Raw genomic sequence first — 16,299 nt, 5'->3', positions numbered from 1 at the left:
GAATTAGAAAAAGGATATATGATTGCATCAGCTTTAAAAAAGACATAAGAAAAAAGGTTACTATTTTCAGTGATATAATAGTTGTTTATTCAGTATGACTATGATATGGATCTTATTATTGGGATTGTATAATGATATTTATTTTAGAAACTAGTTTCTTTTGAACTCAAACACATAGATATATGTGTTATCTATACACCATGATGTAGTCATTGATACTAGTATGATTTTTTTTTTGGTTTTATATTTATCCTTAAAAGTCTTAGCCATACATATGCTTATTTGTAAAAAGTTAGTGATAGTATTTGCATTATAATATTTTACACTTTGATATGTGTTGTTAATTATATTTATGCTTTTATTATGAAAATATATTTATATTTATTGTGCTTTGAAAAGTATTCTTAGAAAGTCATGATTTGAAATGCACATGAAATTAATGTTTTGTAAATTTTAAAAGCATGAAAAAGTATTTGATATTTATGCATATTTCGAAGGCATGTGTTTATATAAAAAATATATTTATTTTATTTTAAAAAAAATATTTATTTATGATAAAGTTTTGATTAGCATATAAGTCACGGTGTTTACTAAGCCGTGGTTTGCTCATAAGAATATCTTTAAATTTTTTTAAGTGTTAATTGGAAGATCGGTGGATCGATTATGGATTGAATTACATAACCAATCTATTGAATAGTCATGAATATCTATGCTTGAATTGATTATGGATCTAGTTGTATTATTAATGTCTTACGAGTTTGATTAATTATGAACTAAATTATATAATAATTATTCTATAAAAAATAATTATTCTAGTTTTGGCCTTTCATTCTTATAAGGAAACATATACAATGTCTTTGGCTTTTCATTGGGTTGAAAGTATTAGGGTAAGTATGCTTCAAAAGATGATATAATAATTCTTTTAAGGCTTCTTTTTTCTTCTTTTTTTTATGAGTTAGATATATATGCAAGGTAAATCATGAGCCCATCTAGACCAAGTGACTCATTTCAATAGCATATGTCACACAATATGGTCATGTATCAAAAAGTACATTATGAATCATGTAGTAGGTCGGTATCTCTAATAAGTCATACGCTATCATCAAATAATACCCTACAATTAAAGGCATGCGACAATCTAATAGGCTAGGAGCTTACGTGCTAGCACACAATAGTATATGTAAGCTAGTTGTGTACCTTAGACATATAAAACTCGTGTTAGTTAGGGATCATAAGTCTAAACTCTCTATGTTTTTAATCGGAGCCACATGTTATGTGACAAACCTACCTATTTAGGATAGTGCATCTTAAGCGATATAGCGTAGACAATTTATAATAAGTTATTAGACCACATATGGATAGTGATAACAAATGGGTAAGTGATAAGCTACTTTGACCGCCTGTTCTATGTTTAGTGTGAAATCATTGTGGAAAGTCGAATAGTATCATTCATACACTCTTTATGTTTCGTTAAACAAGACTTAACACAAGTGGAACGTATAGTATTATTGCTCATATACCTAACCCTATAAGAGACTATGAATTCATTTGTCATCATCGTGTAGATACAAGCAACAATATGGTAAAGAGCATTTATGATGGTTGCCATACATGATGTAGCTCATAGCAACATAATGAAATAACTATTCCTCGTGTTTCTTGCACAAGAGATTACCTAACTATTTATATATCTCTGATCATTTAGCCATGTAATATAACCCTAAATATGTTAGTTTTACTGCCACAAGATCTTGAAAAAGGATTACTAATGCATGGTATAAGAATTAGATGATACGAAGAAGAAGTGAGAGAAAAGTGATAGGGATCCCTTTACCCAAATCATATGTCCGTTGTTCCTATAAATTATTTCGTAGGCTGAAGAGAATGATGTTAGCATGCAAACCAATTAGCTTGGACGTGACATGTAGTAAGTTGCATGATCCTTAAAAGCATTACATGTGTTCTATCATGGAAAAAGGTTTAATTGTCATTATCTTCTCAAGTTGATGATGTTGTTTCAACCATTCACGCACACGGAAGAACTTGTGACCATTTCCTTTGGTATTTATTATATTTAGAAACATAATGAAAAGATAAAAATTCCAAAGGATCTTTAGTTATATCAAAATGACCGAAAGATATATTAATCAATGCAACTAACTAAGGTATTATTAGTGATCCATTTAATAATCTCATGGTTATCTCTCACTCTTCAATAGGATTCTTATATACTTTTTGAGGATTCTAAATCATCCTTGATTGATGATTAAACATCACCAATCCCCTTCAAAAAGCTTCACCTATTGAGTGTAGTTGGATCCATTAAAAATAATAACATAACAATAGGTCGAGAAATATCTAATTAGGCCATATCAAAAGATAAAAAAGAGAATTTCGATGATGAAGAATAAACTTTATATTTAATTATTTTTTTTGTTGTGTACCTCACAACCCTTTTTATAGGGTCAAAATAATCAAATCAATCTCATAAATTATGAGATTTACACAAATGTAAAATCCCTTTTGTGTGGTACGAAATATGAGATATAACATCTCTTTTACATAGTAACTTTAACACCATCAATCCGATTCATTTCGATCGTAATCTCGCTTGAACCGAAATCACCTATTGAGTGTCTCGACTATGTTTGTTATCACCTGACCCGACCCGACTAAGCATAGTTTGCTACAATCAACTCGGATTCAACATAGGCCAATATGATTTTGCTATATATTCTCGAACTAACTTAATGTGATCCCTAAAAAAGATAAATCAAAACTAGAACATAATGATCAAAATGTGTATTGTAATTTTTGAGAGTTGTGAAATAGATAAATCTATCATAAATCAGTTTTCAATTTTTTTTTTTTTTGTATCAAGCCCATACATATTACATGGCATATCAACAAAATGATGGAACTTCATTTGCCTACCAAATCCAACCAAAAACTATGATTTCATTCTCATAATGTATGCCATGAGTGCATGAACCTAATTATGGGTCACTACTCATCATTGTACCTCTACAAACAAGTATCTAATTCATAGTAGTACTTCTCTAAAAAGTTTGAACTATCAAACACTCCTACTCTTCATGCTTAATTGTTTTGTCTCCCATGTGTTGCTATTTCCCTTCTCCAAAAGAAACTGGCCATCACAAGCAATCATATTACAACATGAGATTATCTGACAAAGATATATCCATAAACTTCTTTATTATTATTGCTGTGTAGTCTTTGGCAAAATACATCAAAGATTACAAGCATTCCACCACCATCGATCTGACATGGGTTGTAGTGTTTGTGGCTATTCAAGTCCATTGTTCTTCAAACCGCTGAGCAAACAAAAATGTCTGTCCTGAGAGGCTTCTCGATCTCTGTGCCTCCTTGCACTTAGGAGTGAAGAAGCCTTCTTTGTGATGATTCTTGAGGAAGACATAGGAGACAGTGCTGCTTTGTGGCTGCTGTTCAATCCTCCTCCATAGCTCTTACAAGAGCCGAGTCTTCTCTTGGATGGCCTCCCAGGCTTGGCAAGATCTCCCATGCACCTCACTTTATCAAGAGATGTGAAGGACTGTGACTTCCCTTCAAAATGCTTTGACAGCCCTCTCCTATAATCCACAAATAAATTCATGAGAGCTGACACTGACTTCCTTCATCCTTGCGAGAATTGAAATGTCGATGGTTCATTCATGGTTATATAGCTTTAGAGGTCATTTATGCTGGTAGAAAGGTTGATAAGTATGCCATGATGAATGGTTTCTTGTACGGTCTCTTTAGCATGCATTATTCGTTCTCTTCAGGAGCTGACCATGATTTCTTTACCGGAGTGGAGGGTGGTGGTGGTGGTGGAACTTACTTGACAGGAAGCAATGAAATGAGGGAAGACATCTCGAAGAGAGGCCCCTCTTCGACTTGATCATCCGACGACGGCGTGCATGACGGCGGAGAGAAGGAGCAAGATGACGCATCCTCCCTCGATTCCTCATCAGAATCACCCTCTTCACCACACAAGGACGAAGACATGGTGGACTCGAGGTCTTCCTCCTCATCCATGCCCCCACGCCTGCCTTGTGGCAAGAAGGAAGCCTCCATTCCCGAACGCCTTGCTTTGTGCCTTCGCCTCCACTTCACCATGCATTTATCAACCCTCAGAGAAGGTTCAATGGAGAAGCCACCATGGGAGACAATGGGAACCTTGAGAAGTAGCTTGAACGCAGGCAAACGACGGGAGGCTTAGCTGATCTCAGGTTGATTCGGTTTTATCCTCTTGTGCTCGGGCTGTCCCCTCGCTTTCGTGCCAAGCAAGGGAGAGAGCGAATGAGGATAAGACCTCCACATCCAAAGCTTGTGGAATACTGATCCCACACAACACCCTCTCTCTTTCCTATCGAACGATGATTTGACACGTACCCACATCCGACTCTGGATCGTTGCAGAGGCCGCATGTCATTCCGGCCCCACAAAGAACCGGTCATCATTGCTGTGTCATCGAGGAGTCAGACCATGGTTAAGTAATATTGTCCCTATAGATTATGATTACACCGGATTTGGATCATATTCGATGGTTAATTTAACTTTGACTCAACCTCGAGTTAATTGTTAATATCAATTTTGATTACCAATTCAATATGATTAACTCTAAACTTCGAGTTCTTTCTAACCACACAGAGAGAGAGAGAGGACTATAATTTTATGAAAGTATGATCGAGGCCTAATGGGCTAATGGGCTAAAAAGTTTGGGCTTTTTTGCCCATGTAATTGTGGGCGTATTGTGTACGGCTCTGATCGAGGCTTGTTAACGGGCTCAGACATGCAGTGGGCTACACACGTGGTAATCACACGCCATTTTACGCTTCAAGTCACGTGCTTGTCACGTTGCTTTCTCGATCTCACTGTAGATAAAAGGAGGAGGTCGCCGCCTGCCTTCCTTCTCTTCATCCGCTGTCCGCCGCCGCCGCTAACCGTTCGCGCTCCGTTCCCTCGATGGCGATCGTCCATCGCCTCCTCAGATCCGCCGCCGCAGCCTTCTCTCCGGCCGCTGCGGCGGCTAGGAGGGGGCTCTCCGCCCTGGCGGCGGAGCAGACCCTCGAGCGGAACGTGCAGTGGGTGTTCCTCGGCTGCCCCGGGGTCGGGAAGGGCACTTACGCCAGCCGGCTCTCCCAGCTCGTCGGAGTCCCCCACATCGCCACCGGTGACCTCGTCCGCGAGGAGCTCGCCTCCTCCGGCCCTCTCTCTCAACAGGTTACCTCTCAGCCTCTTCTTGCTCCCATCGACCTAAGGATTCGATGACAAGCCTCGGAGATGGTCCTTGCGAGCAAAAATGTGGTTCGTCTAGTGCTTCTTGTTCGAATGGAAAACGATTATTATGTCGGTTTCCATTGGTACGATGCTTGGTCGAAAAGATTGTGTTAGGGTGACTTGACTGTTCTGGGTAAGAACTAAGAACACAAAGCCGTGGAGTTATTCCGTTGTCCAATTCCTTCAGATACCCCTTGCCATTAATGTTGTCATGTATATTCTTAGTCCAGCAGTACAGAGGAGTATGAGAAGTGGAAGCACGGGAGGGAAATTATAAGGAAATCACGTTGTTCCGTACCAAGTCTTCAAATATCCTTCTGGATCTGATCAAAATGTAGAACGATGTGATGGCTATGATAATAGAAGGCTTGCTGTTGGCAGAATGATGGAACCATAATAGCTTGTGTTTTTCTCATTCTTGATCCGGATTATCCGAGACTTTTAAATTATCAGAGGGAAATCCTACTTAACATTTGAGGTGCTGGTTGGTTGGTGAAGTTTGATGCCTTAGTCATGGTTGATTAGAACACTCCGCCTCGTTTGTTGAGGATTGGATATCTTTTTTAAGTCTGTGGGTGGAAAGTGTTTGGGATTTTCCGAAGCATATAGATTCTATATAGTATCAGAGCAGTAATTGTCTAGTATGGCAGACAATACTGGTCCCATGGACTATCCTGCTAAATGCATAATCTAGAATTGACTATTTGATGATGAACGTGAAAAAGCTATTCTGTGTGTGACATAAGTTGCACCAGATCTTGCTCTGAATACTAGTATCAAAACAATTCTTTACTAAAGGAAGTTTTTTTCTAAACAACATCTTGGCAGACAACCCTTTCAAAAAATTAGGACTACATTTAGAAAAGGTAGTTTGCTTAATCTGTATCACTGAATTTGTCCTTTTCTTTTTGCCATAAATATGTTTTCTATATTGCCCCAGCACAACAATTTGGTTGATGATTAATTTTTTTCTCTCCTGCAGCTTGCTGAAATTGTTAATCAAGGAAAATTGGTTTCTGATGAGATCATAATAGATTTATTGTCGAAACGCCTTGAAAGGGGAGAAACAAAGGGTGAATCGGGATTTATTCTTGATGGTTTTCCACGTACAGTTGGACAAGCCGTGAGTAATCTGTAAACTTGAAGCATTTGAGCAATGTTTCCTGCACCTGTAGACCATGTTCTCTACCTAGGAAAGCATTAAATTAGAAGCCAGTTTGTAAAAAGTGCTGTAATAACATTTGGATCGCTTTTATTTCTTTCTTAGAACCTAATTTCCCACAAGTTTGTCATTTAATTTCTTTTCCAAATTTATCTCATTGCTTATACTCATAATTTCTTACATATTATCTAGCCATCTAAAATTGGTTTTCATAGTCATACGGGTAACTCTTTGTTGTTAGTTCCTATTGCTTTAGCTTTTCTATCTCTATGGACACTGTATGTGATTCCCATTTAGAGTTTGTTAGTTTGTGTTTGGTTAATTTATTTCCTTGTCATCAGGAACTATCAAGTAGTAGCTAGCCAGCCTGTACATAAACTTAGCATTATTTTTGGCATAGTTCCTCATGTAATGATAGAATGTGTCTGCTGGAAAAGAAGCAGAAATTTGGAGTGAATTAAATCCGAACTCATTGAGGTACCATCATGACTCAAGAGTGGCGAAAGAATTTATCATCTCTACAGCATAAAAGGTTCTGGTTTATCTTCGATGTTAACTTGATTAAAAAGTGTGGTTATGTATTTGAAAAAAAATATATGATAAGTTTATCTGATTTGTGATTAATCTCTCACATAAATTTTATGCCTGGTACTTTCTGTCGAATTTTTTATTCTCACCCGACAAGGTTAGGCTCCACTGTATCATATGGCATCCATGACCTCTTGGTGAGTGAGGAGAAAGTTGCCCACCTTACCTACTAGGACTTCTAGAAAGAGAAATAAAAAGATTCTGCTCTGCTGTCTAGTTTTGTTCCATATGCAGACTTGAGTCTGATTAGGAAAGTGATGTAAAATAACAAGAACTCACTAACCTAACTAATTTGTCCTGTGTTATTTGACATCCATTTCAGACTTTGGAAACTCTTTGAAGAACCACTTCAGCTTTACTGTATTTCCTCGCTTGGCTGCATGAAGAATCTGGCTACATAATTAGAGTCCATTAGTGATTGTTTAGCAAGGAGTGATGGAAATTCTTTTTGAAGAGTGGAGTAGTTTATCTTCTTAATCTATTTGAATACTGCTGCCCCTTTTCTCAGGGAACTGATCCCATTTGGAATTCTTTAAAAGGAAACAAAATGGTAGCAGCAAGACCTATATATTATGTATTTGCATCCATTTATTTCCTAATTAAAGCTTCCCAGAAATCATCTTTGTTTCTGGCAAAACCTAATCCCTAGGCCAACCATGACCAAGTTTCAACTATAAATTGACTGGATCACTAAAACTGGCTTAGCTGACCAAAACAACAAACCAAGACGTCCAATTAATAGAGAGGAGTTGAACTAGAGATGCTAGACTCTACTAAGACTGAATCCAGAAAACTCACTAGCATGCACAAAAGTAAAACCAAAGGAGACCAACAGATTGAGAGTTGCAAGTCAAGGCAGGTAACAACAGAAGCAGCTTGGGAAGAAATCGGTAGGAAGAGGGAGGAGGAGGATTAGAAGCTTTTTTAGTGTGTATATATGTGTGATTATGTGCACGCACATGCTTGCGTGTCTTTGTGTTTGTGTGTGTTTTCCTTTTTTAGCAGGGTTACGATAGAGGTGGAAAGGGGGAGACCACCATGTGACCATGCAAGAAATGTGGCAATAAGGAACCATGTAATTTGATTCTTGACTCGATTAACATTAATTTGACCAAAGTATGACTGGATCATTTTTCTTTGTCTTGAAGGCTATGGTAACCTGATTCTTTTGGGTGGGTCTTTGTGATGCGTTATGTTTTATGAGCCCATTTTACTAGTTTACTGTATTTGATACTAATAGGATGTGTTATAGTTCGATTCTAAATACTTCTATTGAAAACGTTATGGGCCTTTCTTCCATTTGCCAGCAATTACATGAAACATGAGTGTTCACTGGGAGTAGAAATAACAGTAGACTTAATAGTATCCATATGAGAATTAAACAAGATCAAGTCAACCAATATATCTATTTGGTGATAGTTTTCTGTCATGTAATGGTTTTCTATATAGAGGTGGAAAGGGGGTTACGATAGAGGTGGGAAGGGGGAGACCACCATGTGACCATGCAAGAAATGTGGCAATAAGGAACCATGTAATTTGATTCTTGTCTCGATTAACATTAATTTGACCAAAGTATGACTGGATCATTTTTCTTTGTCTTGAAGGCTATGGTAACCTGATTCTTTTGGGTGGGTCTTTGTGATGTGTTATGTTTTATGAGCCCATTTTACTAGTTTACTGTATTTGATACTAATAGGATGTGTTATAGTTCGATTCTAAATACTTCTATTTAAAACTTTTTGGGCCTTCCAATTGCCAGCAATTACATGAAACATGAGTGTTCACTGGGAGTAGAAATAACAGTAGACTTAATAGTATCCATATGAGAATTAAACAAGATCAAGTCAACCAATATATCTATTTGGTGATAGTTTTCTGTCATGTAATGGTTTTCTATATAGAGGTGGAAAGGGGGTTACGATAGAGGTGGGAAGGGGGAGACCACCATGTGACCATGCAAGAAATGTGGCAATAAGGAACCATGTAATTTGATTCTTGTCTCGATTAACATTAATTTGACCAAAGTATGACTGGATCATTTTTCTTTGTCTTGAAGGCTATGGTAACCTGATTCTTTTGGGTGGGTCTTTGTGATGTGTTATGTTTTATGAGCCCATTTTACTAGTTTACTGTATTTGATACTAATAGGATGTGTTATAGTTCGATTCTAAATACTTCTATTTAAAACTTTTTGGGCCTTCCAATTGCCAGCAATTACATGAAACATGAGTGTTCACTGGGAGTAGAAATAACAGTAGACTTAATAGTATCCATATGAGAATTAAACAAGATCAAGTCAACCAATATATCTATTTGGTGATAGTTTTCTGTCATGTAATGGTTTTCTATATAGAGGTGGAAAGGGGGTTACGATAGAGGTGGGAAGGGGGAGACCACCATGTGACCATGCAAGAAATGTGGCAATAAGGAACCATGTAATTTGATTCTTGTCTCGATTAACATTAATTTGACCAAAGTATGACTGGATCATTTTTCTTTGTCTTGAAGGCTATGGTAACCTGATTCTTTTGGGTGGGTCTTTGTGATGTGTTATGTTTTATGAGCCCATTTTACTAGTTTACTGTATTTGATACTAATAGGATGTGTTATAGTTCGATTCTAAATACTTCTATTTAAAACTTTTTGGGCCTTCCAATTGCCAGCAATTACATGAAACATGAGTGTTCACTGGGAGTAGAAATAACAGTAGACTTAATAGTATCCATATGAGAATTAAACAAGATCAAGTCAACCAATATATCTATTTGGTGATAGTTTTCTGTCATGTAATGGTTTTCTATATAGAGGAGTGCAATGCCATACTTTATTGAGATAACTAATATGCTTAGAGAAGTTTGAGACAACGGGATTTGGATGCTATAACAAGGAAAAAAAAAAACAAAATGTCTATAAACTTTTAGATGGAGAGTTTTTGCTAGAAAAGTTGATCCTATTCCAGTTTGCTTCTTGCAAAATAATAGCATCTGCATTTGGGTAGACATGAAATTGTAGTAGAAGAAGAATCTTTATTCCTTCAAACTAATCATAATTTCACCTTTTGGTTCATGCTATCTTTAGCTCTAGAGTTACCATAAATGTGATCTACATGTAAACTAGTTGTAGTGCTTGCAATGTGTCACCGACCAAAGAGTAAAGATTGCTGTGCTGTAACATACCACCAGGTCAGAAATGAGTTGGGCTATCACATAATGGGCTATGCCATGCTGTGCCAGTGTCCTGGGCTGCTGTCATGGCATAGTTGCAGAAATGAACAGAACAGAGTATTTGCATGACATTCCTTATGTATAACCAAAATAAGATGTACTATGTAGTTGATCAAGCTTGACTATTTTCATCCTTATATTCTGTATATATTTCTTTATTTTTCAGGAAATTTTGGAGGGTGTGACTGAAATAGATCTGGTGGTGAACCTAAAGCTCAGAGAAGATGTGTTACTTGAGAAGTGTTTGGGCAGAAGAACATGTAGTCAGTGTGGTGGGAACTTCAACATTGCTTCCATCAATGTTGATGAGGGAAATGGGAAGCCTGGAATGTATATGCCCCCTCTCCTACCTCCTGCCAACTGCATGTCAAAACTGATTACTCGTGCTGATGATACTGAGGAGGTGGTAAAGAAAAGATTGCATATCTACAATGAACTGGTAATCCTTCCCTTTTTGGTACCTTCTTTATATGTCCAAAAAAAATCTGTTTTGTTTAAGAATTACTTATTTGCATTCGCTAATAAGTTCCTCTTAGTTTAAAAAGGTCTCCGACCAAGATTTATGAAATTTGGACATTCATGCATTGTTCTTATAGATACAAGTTTCATTGATTCTGATGCCTGAGGAACATGAGTCGTTCGGACAGTTTAATTTTTGGTGGTAGAAGTATGAAACCATCTTATAGGTGTCTTGATTTTCAGGTTATTTTTGTCCATATAATTTACATTAATATAAATTCAAACAATTTTGTTGAGGTCCCACTAAGGTGAATGTTATGGAATTTTACATTATCTTGTGCAGCTTGCACAACAATCCTCTCACCTTTTTGACCGTTCTACAGATTTTAAAGTTGAGCGCACGGTATGCCCCTATCCATGAAAGTACCATCACCTCCATTCGACCCTTGTATCATAGAATGCCCCCTATTCAAATTCTCTTCACCTCCATTCCTTTTGATATCTCAAAGTTGGTGTCTAAACTCAAAAAATTGATGATATGCTGTACACTAAAATCAACATTCCCTAAATAAGAACATCAGTATTATGATATAGCTAGTTACCGAAGGGGAAACAAGCAACTGAGCAAGTATAGTTGGTCTGGGACTTGTTGCATCAGCTGGGTGCACTTGCACCATATGTGAGCACCGTGAGAGCCATATACAGTTGTCAGCACATGACAGTGATAGGCATGGTATGCATGGCTACGTGGAGATCCTTGTGATTGGAATATGCATGGTCTGCACAAATTTAAATAAAGTGACTTTTGGCGTGTTAACCAAAACCAAATTCCTACTTCTTAATGTTCATAAATTGGATGAAGATGCTATTTTTAATGATGAATATCCTTTTTTTACTATGAAGAAATCAATGTGACCTTATATTATGTGTTGTCGTAGTTTTTCATTTGGCCCATGATTTAAATTTAGAGCAACAAATGGTTTATGTTGGTCGTAGCTAATTTCTGACTAGCTTGTTATAGATAGTTAATTTGATATTTTCGCTATATGATAGTAAGCTTATTTCTTGTTCAAAAAATATTTTGTTCTTCTTTGTACTTCCTATTCTAATTTCCCTTCTAATTTGTCTTTGTGCTGTTGGCAATATACCCATATCGAATGGGATGATTTTGCAAAGCAATTTGGAATTAGAAAGTCTAATGAAGTCAAGCAGTATAAAGATTGAAGCACTAGAAAATTGGTATTACCGAAGAATTGGCTTCCAGCTGTGGATTTCATTCATCTAATGGCTTCAGCTTTTAATTATTTGGGTGCTCTGAGTTTGATTCACTGGGTAAAAAGAATGATCTTATTCTTTCTTACTTCTTTAGCAGCACTTGGAGTGCCTTGAAAACCCTGCATAGGTCATCTTGAAAGCTGGTTTCACAGTGTAGGATTAGATACTAAGAGAAACATTTTGTAGGATTCACTTATTTTGGCAGTTTTTCTTGAATTGATATTCACTGTTTTTATGTTGTGATGTAGAAGTTTGAGTCATAAATATGTCAGTGGTATCAATTATGACATCAAAATGACAGAAGGTTTGCCATTGTCAAAATAGTTTATTAAAAAAGAAGTATGATGTTGAATAAGAGTTTGAGAAACAGAACTAATAAACTGCAAAGCGAAGGGTTAACAAAATCTACTCTTCTGAATCAACTTGGGGCTAAAGGATGATGTTTGTTTGGTAACTCTTGGTTTCTTAATCGGACATATGTTGAAAAGCTTGTTGTTAATTCTAGTTATACAAAAATCTTGAGCAGTTTTTCTTCTTTCATATACTGTCATAAAATAGTAATTTTGATGTTTTTGTTTCTCATGAAATTTATTATGGGAAAAGTGCTGGCACCTTTAGCTTAGAAATGGTTGGTTCTGCAGAGTCGACCGGTGGAAGAGTTTTACCGCAAGCGAGGCAAGCTTTTAGAGTTTGATTTACCAGGGGGGATCCCAGAATCTTGGCCGAAGCTGTTGCAAGCACTGAACATCGAAGACCACGAAGACAAGCAATGTGCAGTTGCATAGTCTTGAACCTCCAAGAGTGTTGAGACACTTTGTGGTGATTAGCACATTCTTTCAATAAAAGATAATGAACGCAGCCCATCAATCAAAGGGGCGAGGAACTGTTACAGGTTTGTCCTACTGTTGGAGGTGTGCTCCCTGTAGGATGGTGGATCTATTTTATTTCTATTGATTGATAAAGTCAAAACAACAGGTTACTAGGAGGCATTTTTGAACCGAGTTCTTAAACCTTTGACAGGGTTTTGTATTGTTGCTTATAGGAATTATCACAAGCCAAAGCAGGTTTCGTGACTCCTGGCATTGAAACTTTGATCTCCATGTTGGGAAACATTTATTATGGTACAACTCTTTTTTTTTTTGTCATGTCATTCACTGGTGGATTCCGCTTTAATTTTAGTTGAAGCTTTACATATTTGTCTCTTATGGAAAACAGATGCTTTCCGCGATGCCAAATTAATGATAGATGGATACTAAATTAATGACAGTTTATATTGAAGTGTAAAGAGAACTCCTTGGATTGCCATCTTCCAAGAAGAGTAAAAAGCCACTCTGAGATGAAGTTTGACCTTCTTAAAATTGTAGGACAAATGCTACATGATATCGCTGCAACTTCCAGTTTGGGTTCAGGAATTGCAGTTATTACAGACCGAAGAACCATTCGATAGTCATTTGAGACAACGAGACACTACGAACAAAGAGAAAGTAGCAACAATGGCAACTATAACAAGCGAGTGAATCAACTGGCCGAATCAGCAAAGAACCTTCAAACACGATGTTACTTCTTCTGACCGAGTGGTTCCACAGTAGCTTCAATGTGGCGAGCATCGGGATTTCGCCTTCCCTGCACAAGTATGGAAATCATACACAAATGTTGAGAGATGGCTGACATCGAACAAGCAGTTGCAGCCATCAATCAAAGCTGTGTATATGTCGGAATCAGAACCTTTCTTGCTTTAGCAGAAGAATGCTTTCTTTCCTGTTTTATCTTCAGATAGTCGAGAACAAGCTTCTTACAGGCATTAGCCTGTGCTTTCGATAGACCCTTCGGCAGGCAGTCATTATCCTTCGATTAGCTTCATAGAGAGAGAGAGAGAGAGAGAGAGAAGGAACTCTGAGATCGGTTACCTGCTCTTGGAGTTGGCGACGTTCGTCCTTGCACAGCTGTAACCGATCAATGAACCCCCTGCTCACATCATTCACCTGCTCATCCTGTTGCCCTCGACAGAAGTCAGAATCGCCAAGAACAAGATGAGAGAAATTAAGAAACGCAGGAAACATAATCACAAACCCTCGGATCTTGGGAGCCTGTTGTTGGAGGCGGCGGTGCGTTGCTTGTGAGATCTTGGAGCCAGCAGCGTTCCCCTTGGCAGAGGAGGAGTCGGTCTTGCAAGCTCCAGGCAGAAGGGACCCCATCTTGGTTGGCGCCGTACTTGAACCCGACGTCGGGGACGCTCTGCGAGTACTTGGAGATGTCGCTGCCTTCATCCTATTATGACCGCAACAACGAAAGAATGAAATCAAGAAAGAAAGCACCAAAAGAACAAGAGATGAAAGATAGGACTAATGTGGAGAGAGAGAGAGAGAGAGAGAGAGAGAGGGCTTGGTGTATGCACCTTGGATGCAGTGGCATCCGTTGCTGCCTTTGATTTCTGCACCTTGGAAGCAGAGGGATCCATTGCTGTGTTGATCGGCAGCTTGGAAACCAGAGGGCGGAGCCTGGGAGAGGGGGCTGAGTTGGGGAGGTTAGGGAGGCGGTCGCTGGTCTTATATAGGCTGCTGACCAGCTGTGAATACGATATACCGGAAGTTACGTGTCCATCAAGATTCGTGCTATTGACAGATCTAGGCCCCGCCAAGCCCTTCATCAAAGATGCCCTTCTCACAACTGTCAAACCGACGTTTCTTGACCCCAACCGCTTCTCTGCCCGCAGCCTGTTGAAGACCTCCTCTTCCTCCAATCTCCCAATTCGACCTCTCTTTCTCTCTCTCTCTCTCTCATCTTTCAGGTCTGTTGCTGCGAGATCAGCGGTAAGCTCCATGTTCTTTACTTCTTCTCCCGTTTCTCTGTTTGTTTCGTGGCATCACCTGCTACTTCCTTCTTTTGTTTGGCTACTAGCAAAGGAAGACACCGGCGCATCCATGGGAAACAGCAACAGCAGCGTGGAAGAGGAGAAGATGTTGAACCACCACCTCGACTTCTGCACTGATCTGCTCAGTGAGCTGAAACGCAGGCTCTCTGAGGCTGAAAGCGAAGGGGACGCAAATTTCAAGAAGCGCTTAAAAAGGGACAAAGTCCGCACTCTTTTCTCGTCCTATGACTCTGGTTCTCGGCTGTGTCTTGAGATCTTTCTCGGCTTCATGATTCTCCTTGCATCTCGATCGTAATAGGAGAAATATATGATGACTGCTGGGAAGTTGTGTGACTGCACCGAGGAGTACGAAAAGATGGAAGCGGCGTATGATGGTTTGCGGAGGCACAAAGCTGCAATGGAAGCAGAGGTTGAAGTCTTGACAATTGCATCAAACATGACTTCAGTGTCTTTAGTTTCAGTTCAGATCTTGTATTGATATGGAATTTGCTGCACGCTTAGGCTGCGAGATTGGAGGAAGAGATACGGTCTCTGGAAAAAGGAAAGAGAGACGATGGTGACAAGGTATGAGGCAATTCTTGCTTGGATTTAGCAAAACTTCAAATTGTTGGTCTGAATTCATCAATTATGTCCAAATTTCCCTTTTATTTCTCTTATAATCTGTAAATTTCTTTAGGCTGCTGATGAGGACAAGCCCGACGAGGATCCTTCATCAGGTGATATGAAGTAGTAGCAGAGAGTCTTCTCTTTTTTCTTGGATCATTAAATAATTATGTGATCCTGGATATTATTAGTGAATCAGATAAGCATTTTGATGTTAGACTGAATGACATGCGAATGTTATGGTTGCTTTTACCACAGGCTGCATCATTAGCTGAAAAGGTTACGACCATTGCAATGGAGCTGAAGAGGTCTGAGAGTTCACCTCACGAAAGGCCAAGACATTCTTTGAAGGAGGTTCTTGAAACGGTGATGGATACACCGATTGTAATGAACAAAAGACGGTGATGTCTTTCTGTACATATGACAAACTAAATGCAATAAATTGGGAGCCAAAACTTTTATATGGAATTTTCCCTGGAAATTTTGGAATACCAATGTGTTACACATGATTAAATTTCCAGTTGAACGGGGATTTTATATATAATTGACGACGACTTGATCCACGCACAGTTGGCGAGTCCCGCATGAGCCGGTACTAAGCCCAGACCAATGGAGGGCATCAAGATTTCATCCAATTGTTGGAACGCTCGCTCCCCATTAGACTGCGTAGCATCAGACTGTGAGGGACCCACAGATAGTGGGCTGAGCATATGACCGTGGATTGGCAGGAAAGTTCGAATTGGAGCATTTTATTTAAAAGCATTTCCGAATAGGATCCTCCAACCTACATAGAATAATCGGACGGATCCGCTGAC

General features: G+C 38.6%; 2 protein-coding genes and 1 long non-coding RNA gene across 3 annotated transcripts; 1 reads left to right on the top strand and 2 right to left on the bottom strand.

Moving 5' to 3' along the window:
- Positions 1-3,199: 3,199 nt before the first annotated feature.
- LOC103970154 (uncharacterized) lies at positions 3,200-4,279 on the bottom strand. The gene is made up of 2 exons (XR_010502093.1): positions 3,860-4,279; positions 3,200-3,611 (listed from the first exon to the last, which is right to left on the bottom strand). It is a non-coding gene; the product is annotated as an uncharacterized LOC103970154 (long non-coding RNA).
- Positions 4,280-4,928: 649 nt separating this feature from the next.
- On the top strand, positions 4,929-13,149 carry LOC103970152 (probable adenylate kinase 1, chloroplastic). The gene is made up of 4 exons (XM_009383814.3): positions 4,929-5,244; positions 6,284-6,424; positions 10,442-10,714; positions 12,651-13,149. The coding sequence occupies exons 1-4, from the start codon at positions 4,987-4,989 to the stop codon at positions 12,792-12,794; spliced, it is 816 nt and encodes a 271-aa protein (XP_009382089.2). The 5' UTR covers positions 4,929-4,986; the 3' UTR covers positions 12,795-13,149.
- Positions 13,150-13,341: 192 nt separating this feature from the next.
- On the bottom strand, positions 13,342-14,521 carry LOC135652261 (uncharacterized). Its single transcript, XM_065173087.1, has 5 exons — positions 14,405-14,521; positions 14,080-14,277; positions 13,917-14,000; positions 13,735-13,833; positions 13,342-13,632 (listed from the first exon to the last, which is right to left on the bottom strand). The coding sequence occupies exons 1-5, from the start codon at positions 14,465-14,467 to the stop codon at positions 13,567-13,569; spliced, it is 510 nt and encodes a 169-aa protein (XP_065029159.1). The 5' UTR covers positions 14,468-14,521; the 3' UTR covers positions 13,342-13,566.
- Between the last annotated feature and the right edge of the window lie 1,778 nt (positions 14,522-16,299).

Source organism: Musa acuminata, chromosome BXJ3-11 (genome assembly GCF_036884655.1).
Source record: "Musa acuminata AAA Group cultivar baxijiao chromosome BXJ3-11, Cavendish_Baxijiao_AAA, whole genome shotgun sequence".
Taxonomy (NCBI): Eukaryota; Viridiplantae; Streptophyta; class Magnoliopsida; order Zingiberales; family Musaceae; genus Musa; species Musa acuminata.
The sequence above is the reverse complement of the archived record's forward strand: the minus strand, read 5'-3'. Positions and strand labels throughout refer to the sequence as shown.

Excerpts from the sequence above, each read along its gene's own strand:
- LOC103970152 (XM_009383814.3), top strand. The coding sequence starts at position 4,987 with ATGGCGATCGTCCATCGCCTCCTCAGATCCGCCGCCGCAGCCTTCTCT. Across the intron at positions 5,245-6,283 it reads CCGGCCCTCTCTCTCAACAG|CTTGCTGAAATTGTTAATCA; the intron begins GTTACCTCTCAG and ends TCTCTCCTGCAG. Across the intron at positions 6,425-10,441 it reads CACGTACAGTTGGACAAGCC|GAAATTTTGGAGGGTGTGAC; the intron begins GTGAGTAATCTG and ends TTTATTTTTCAG.
- LOC135652261 (XM_065173087.1), bottom strand. The coding sequence starts at position 14,467 with ATGGATCCCTCTGCTTCCAAGGTGCAGAAATCAAAGGCAGCAACGGAT. Across the intron at positions 14,278-14,404 it reads CGGATGCCACTGCATCCAAG|GATGAAGGCAGCGACATCTC; the intron begins GTGCATACACCA and ends CGGTCATAATAG. Across the intron at positions 14,001-14,079 it reads CAGGCTCCCAAGATCCGAGG|GATGAGCAGGTGAATGATGT; the intron begins GTTTGTGATTAT and ends CGAGGGCAACAG.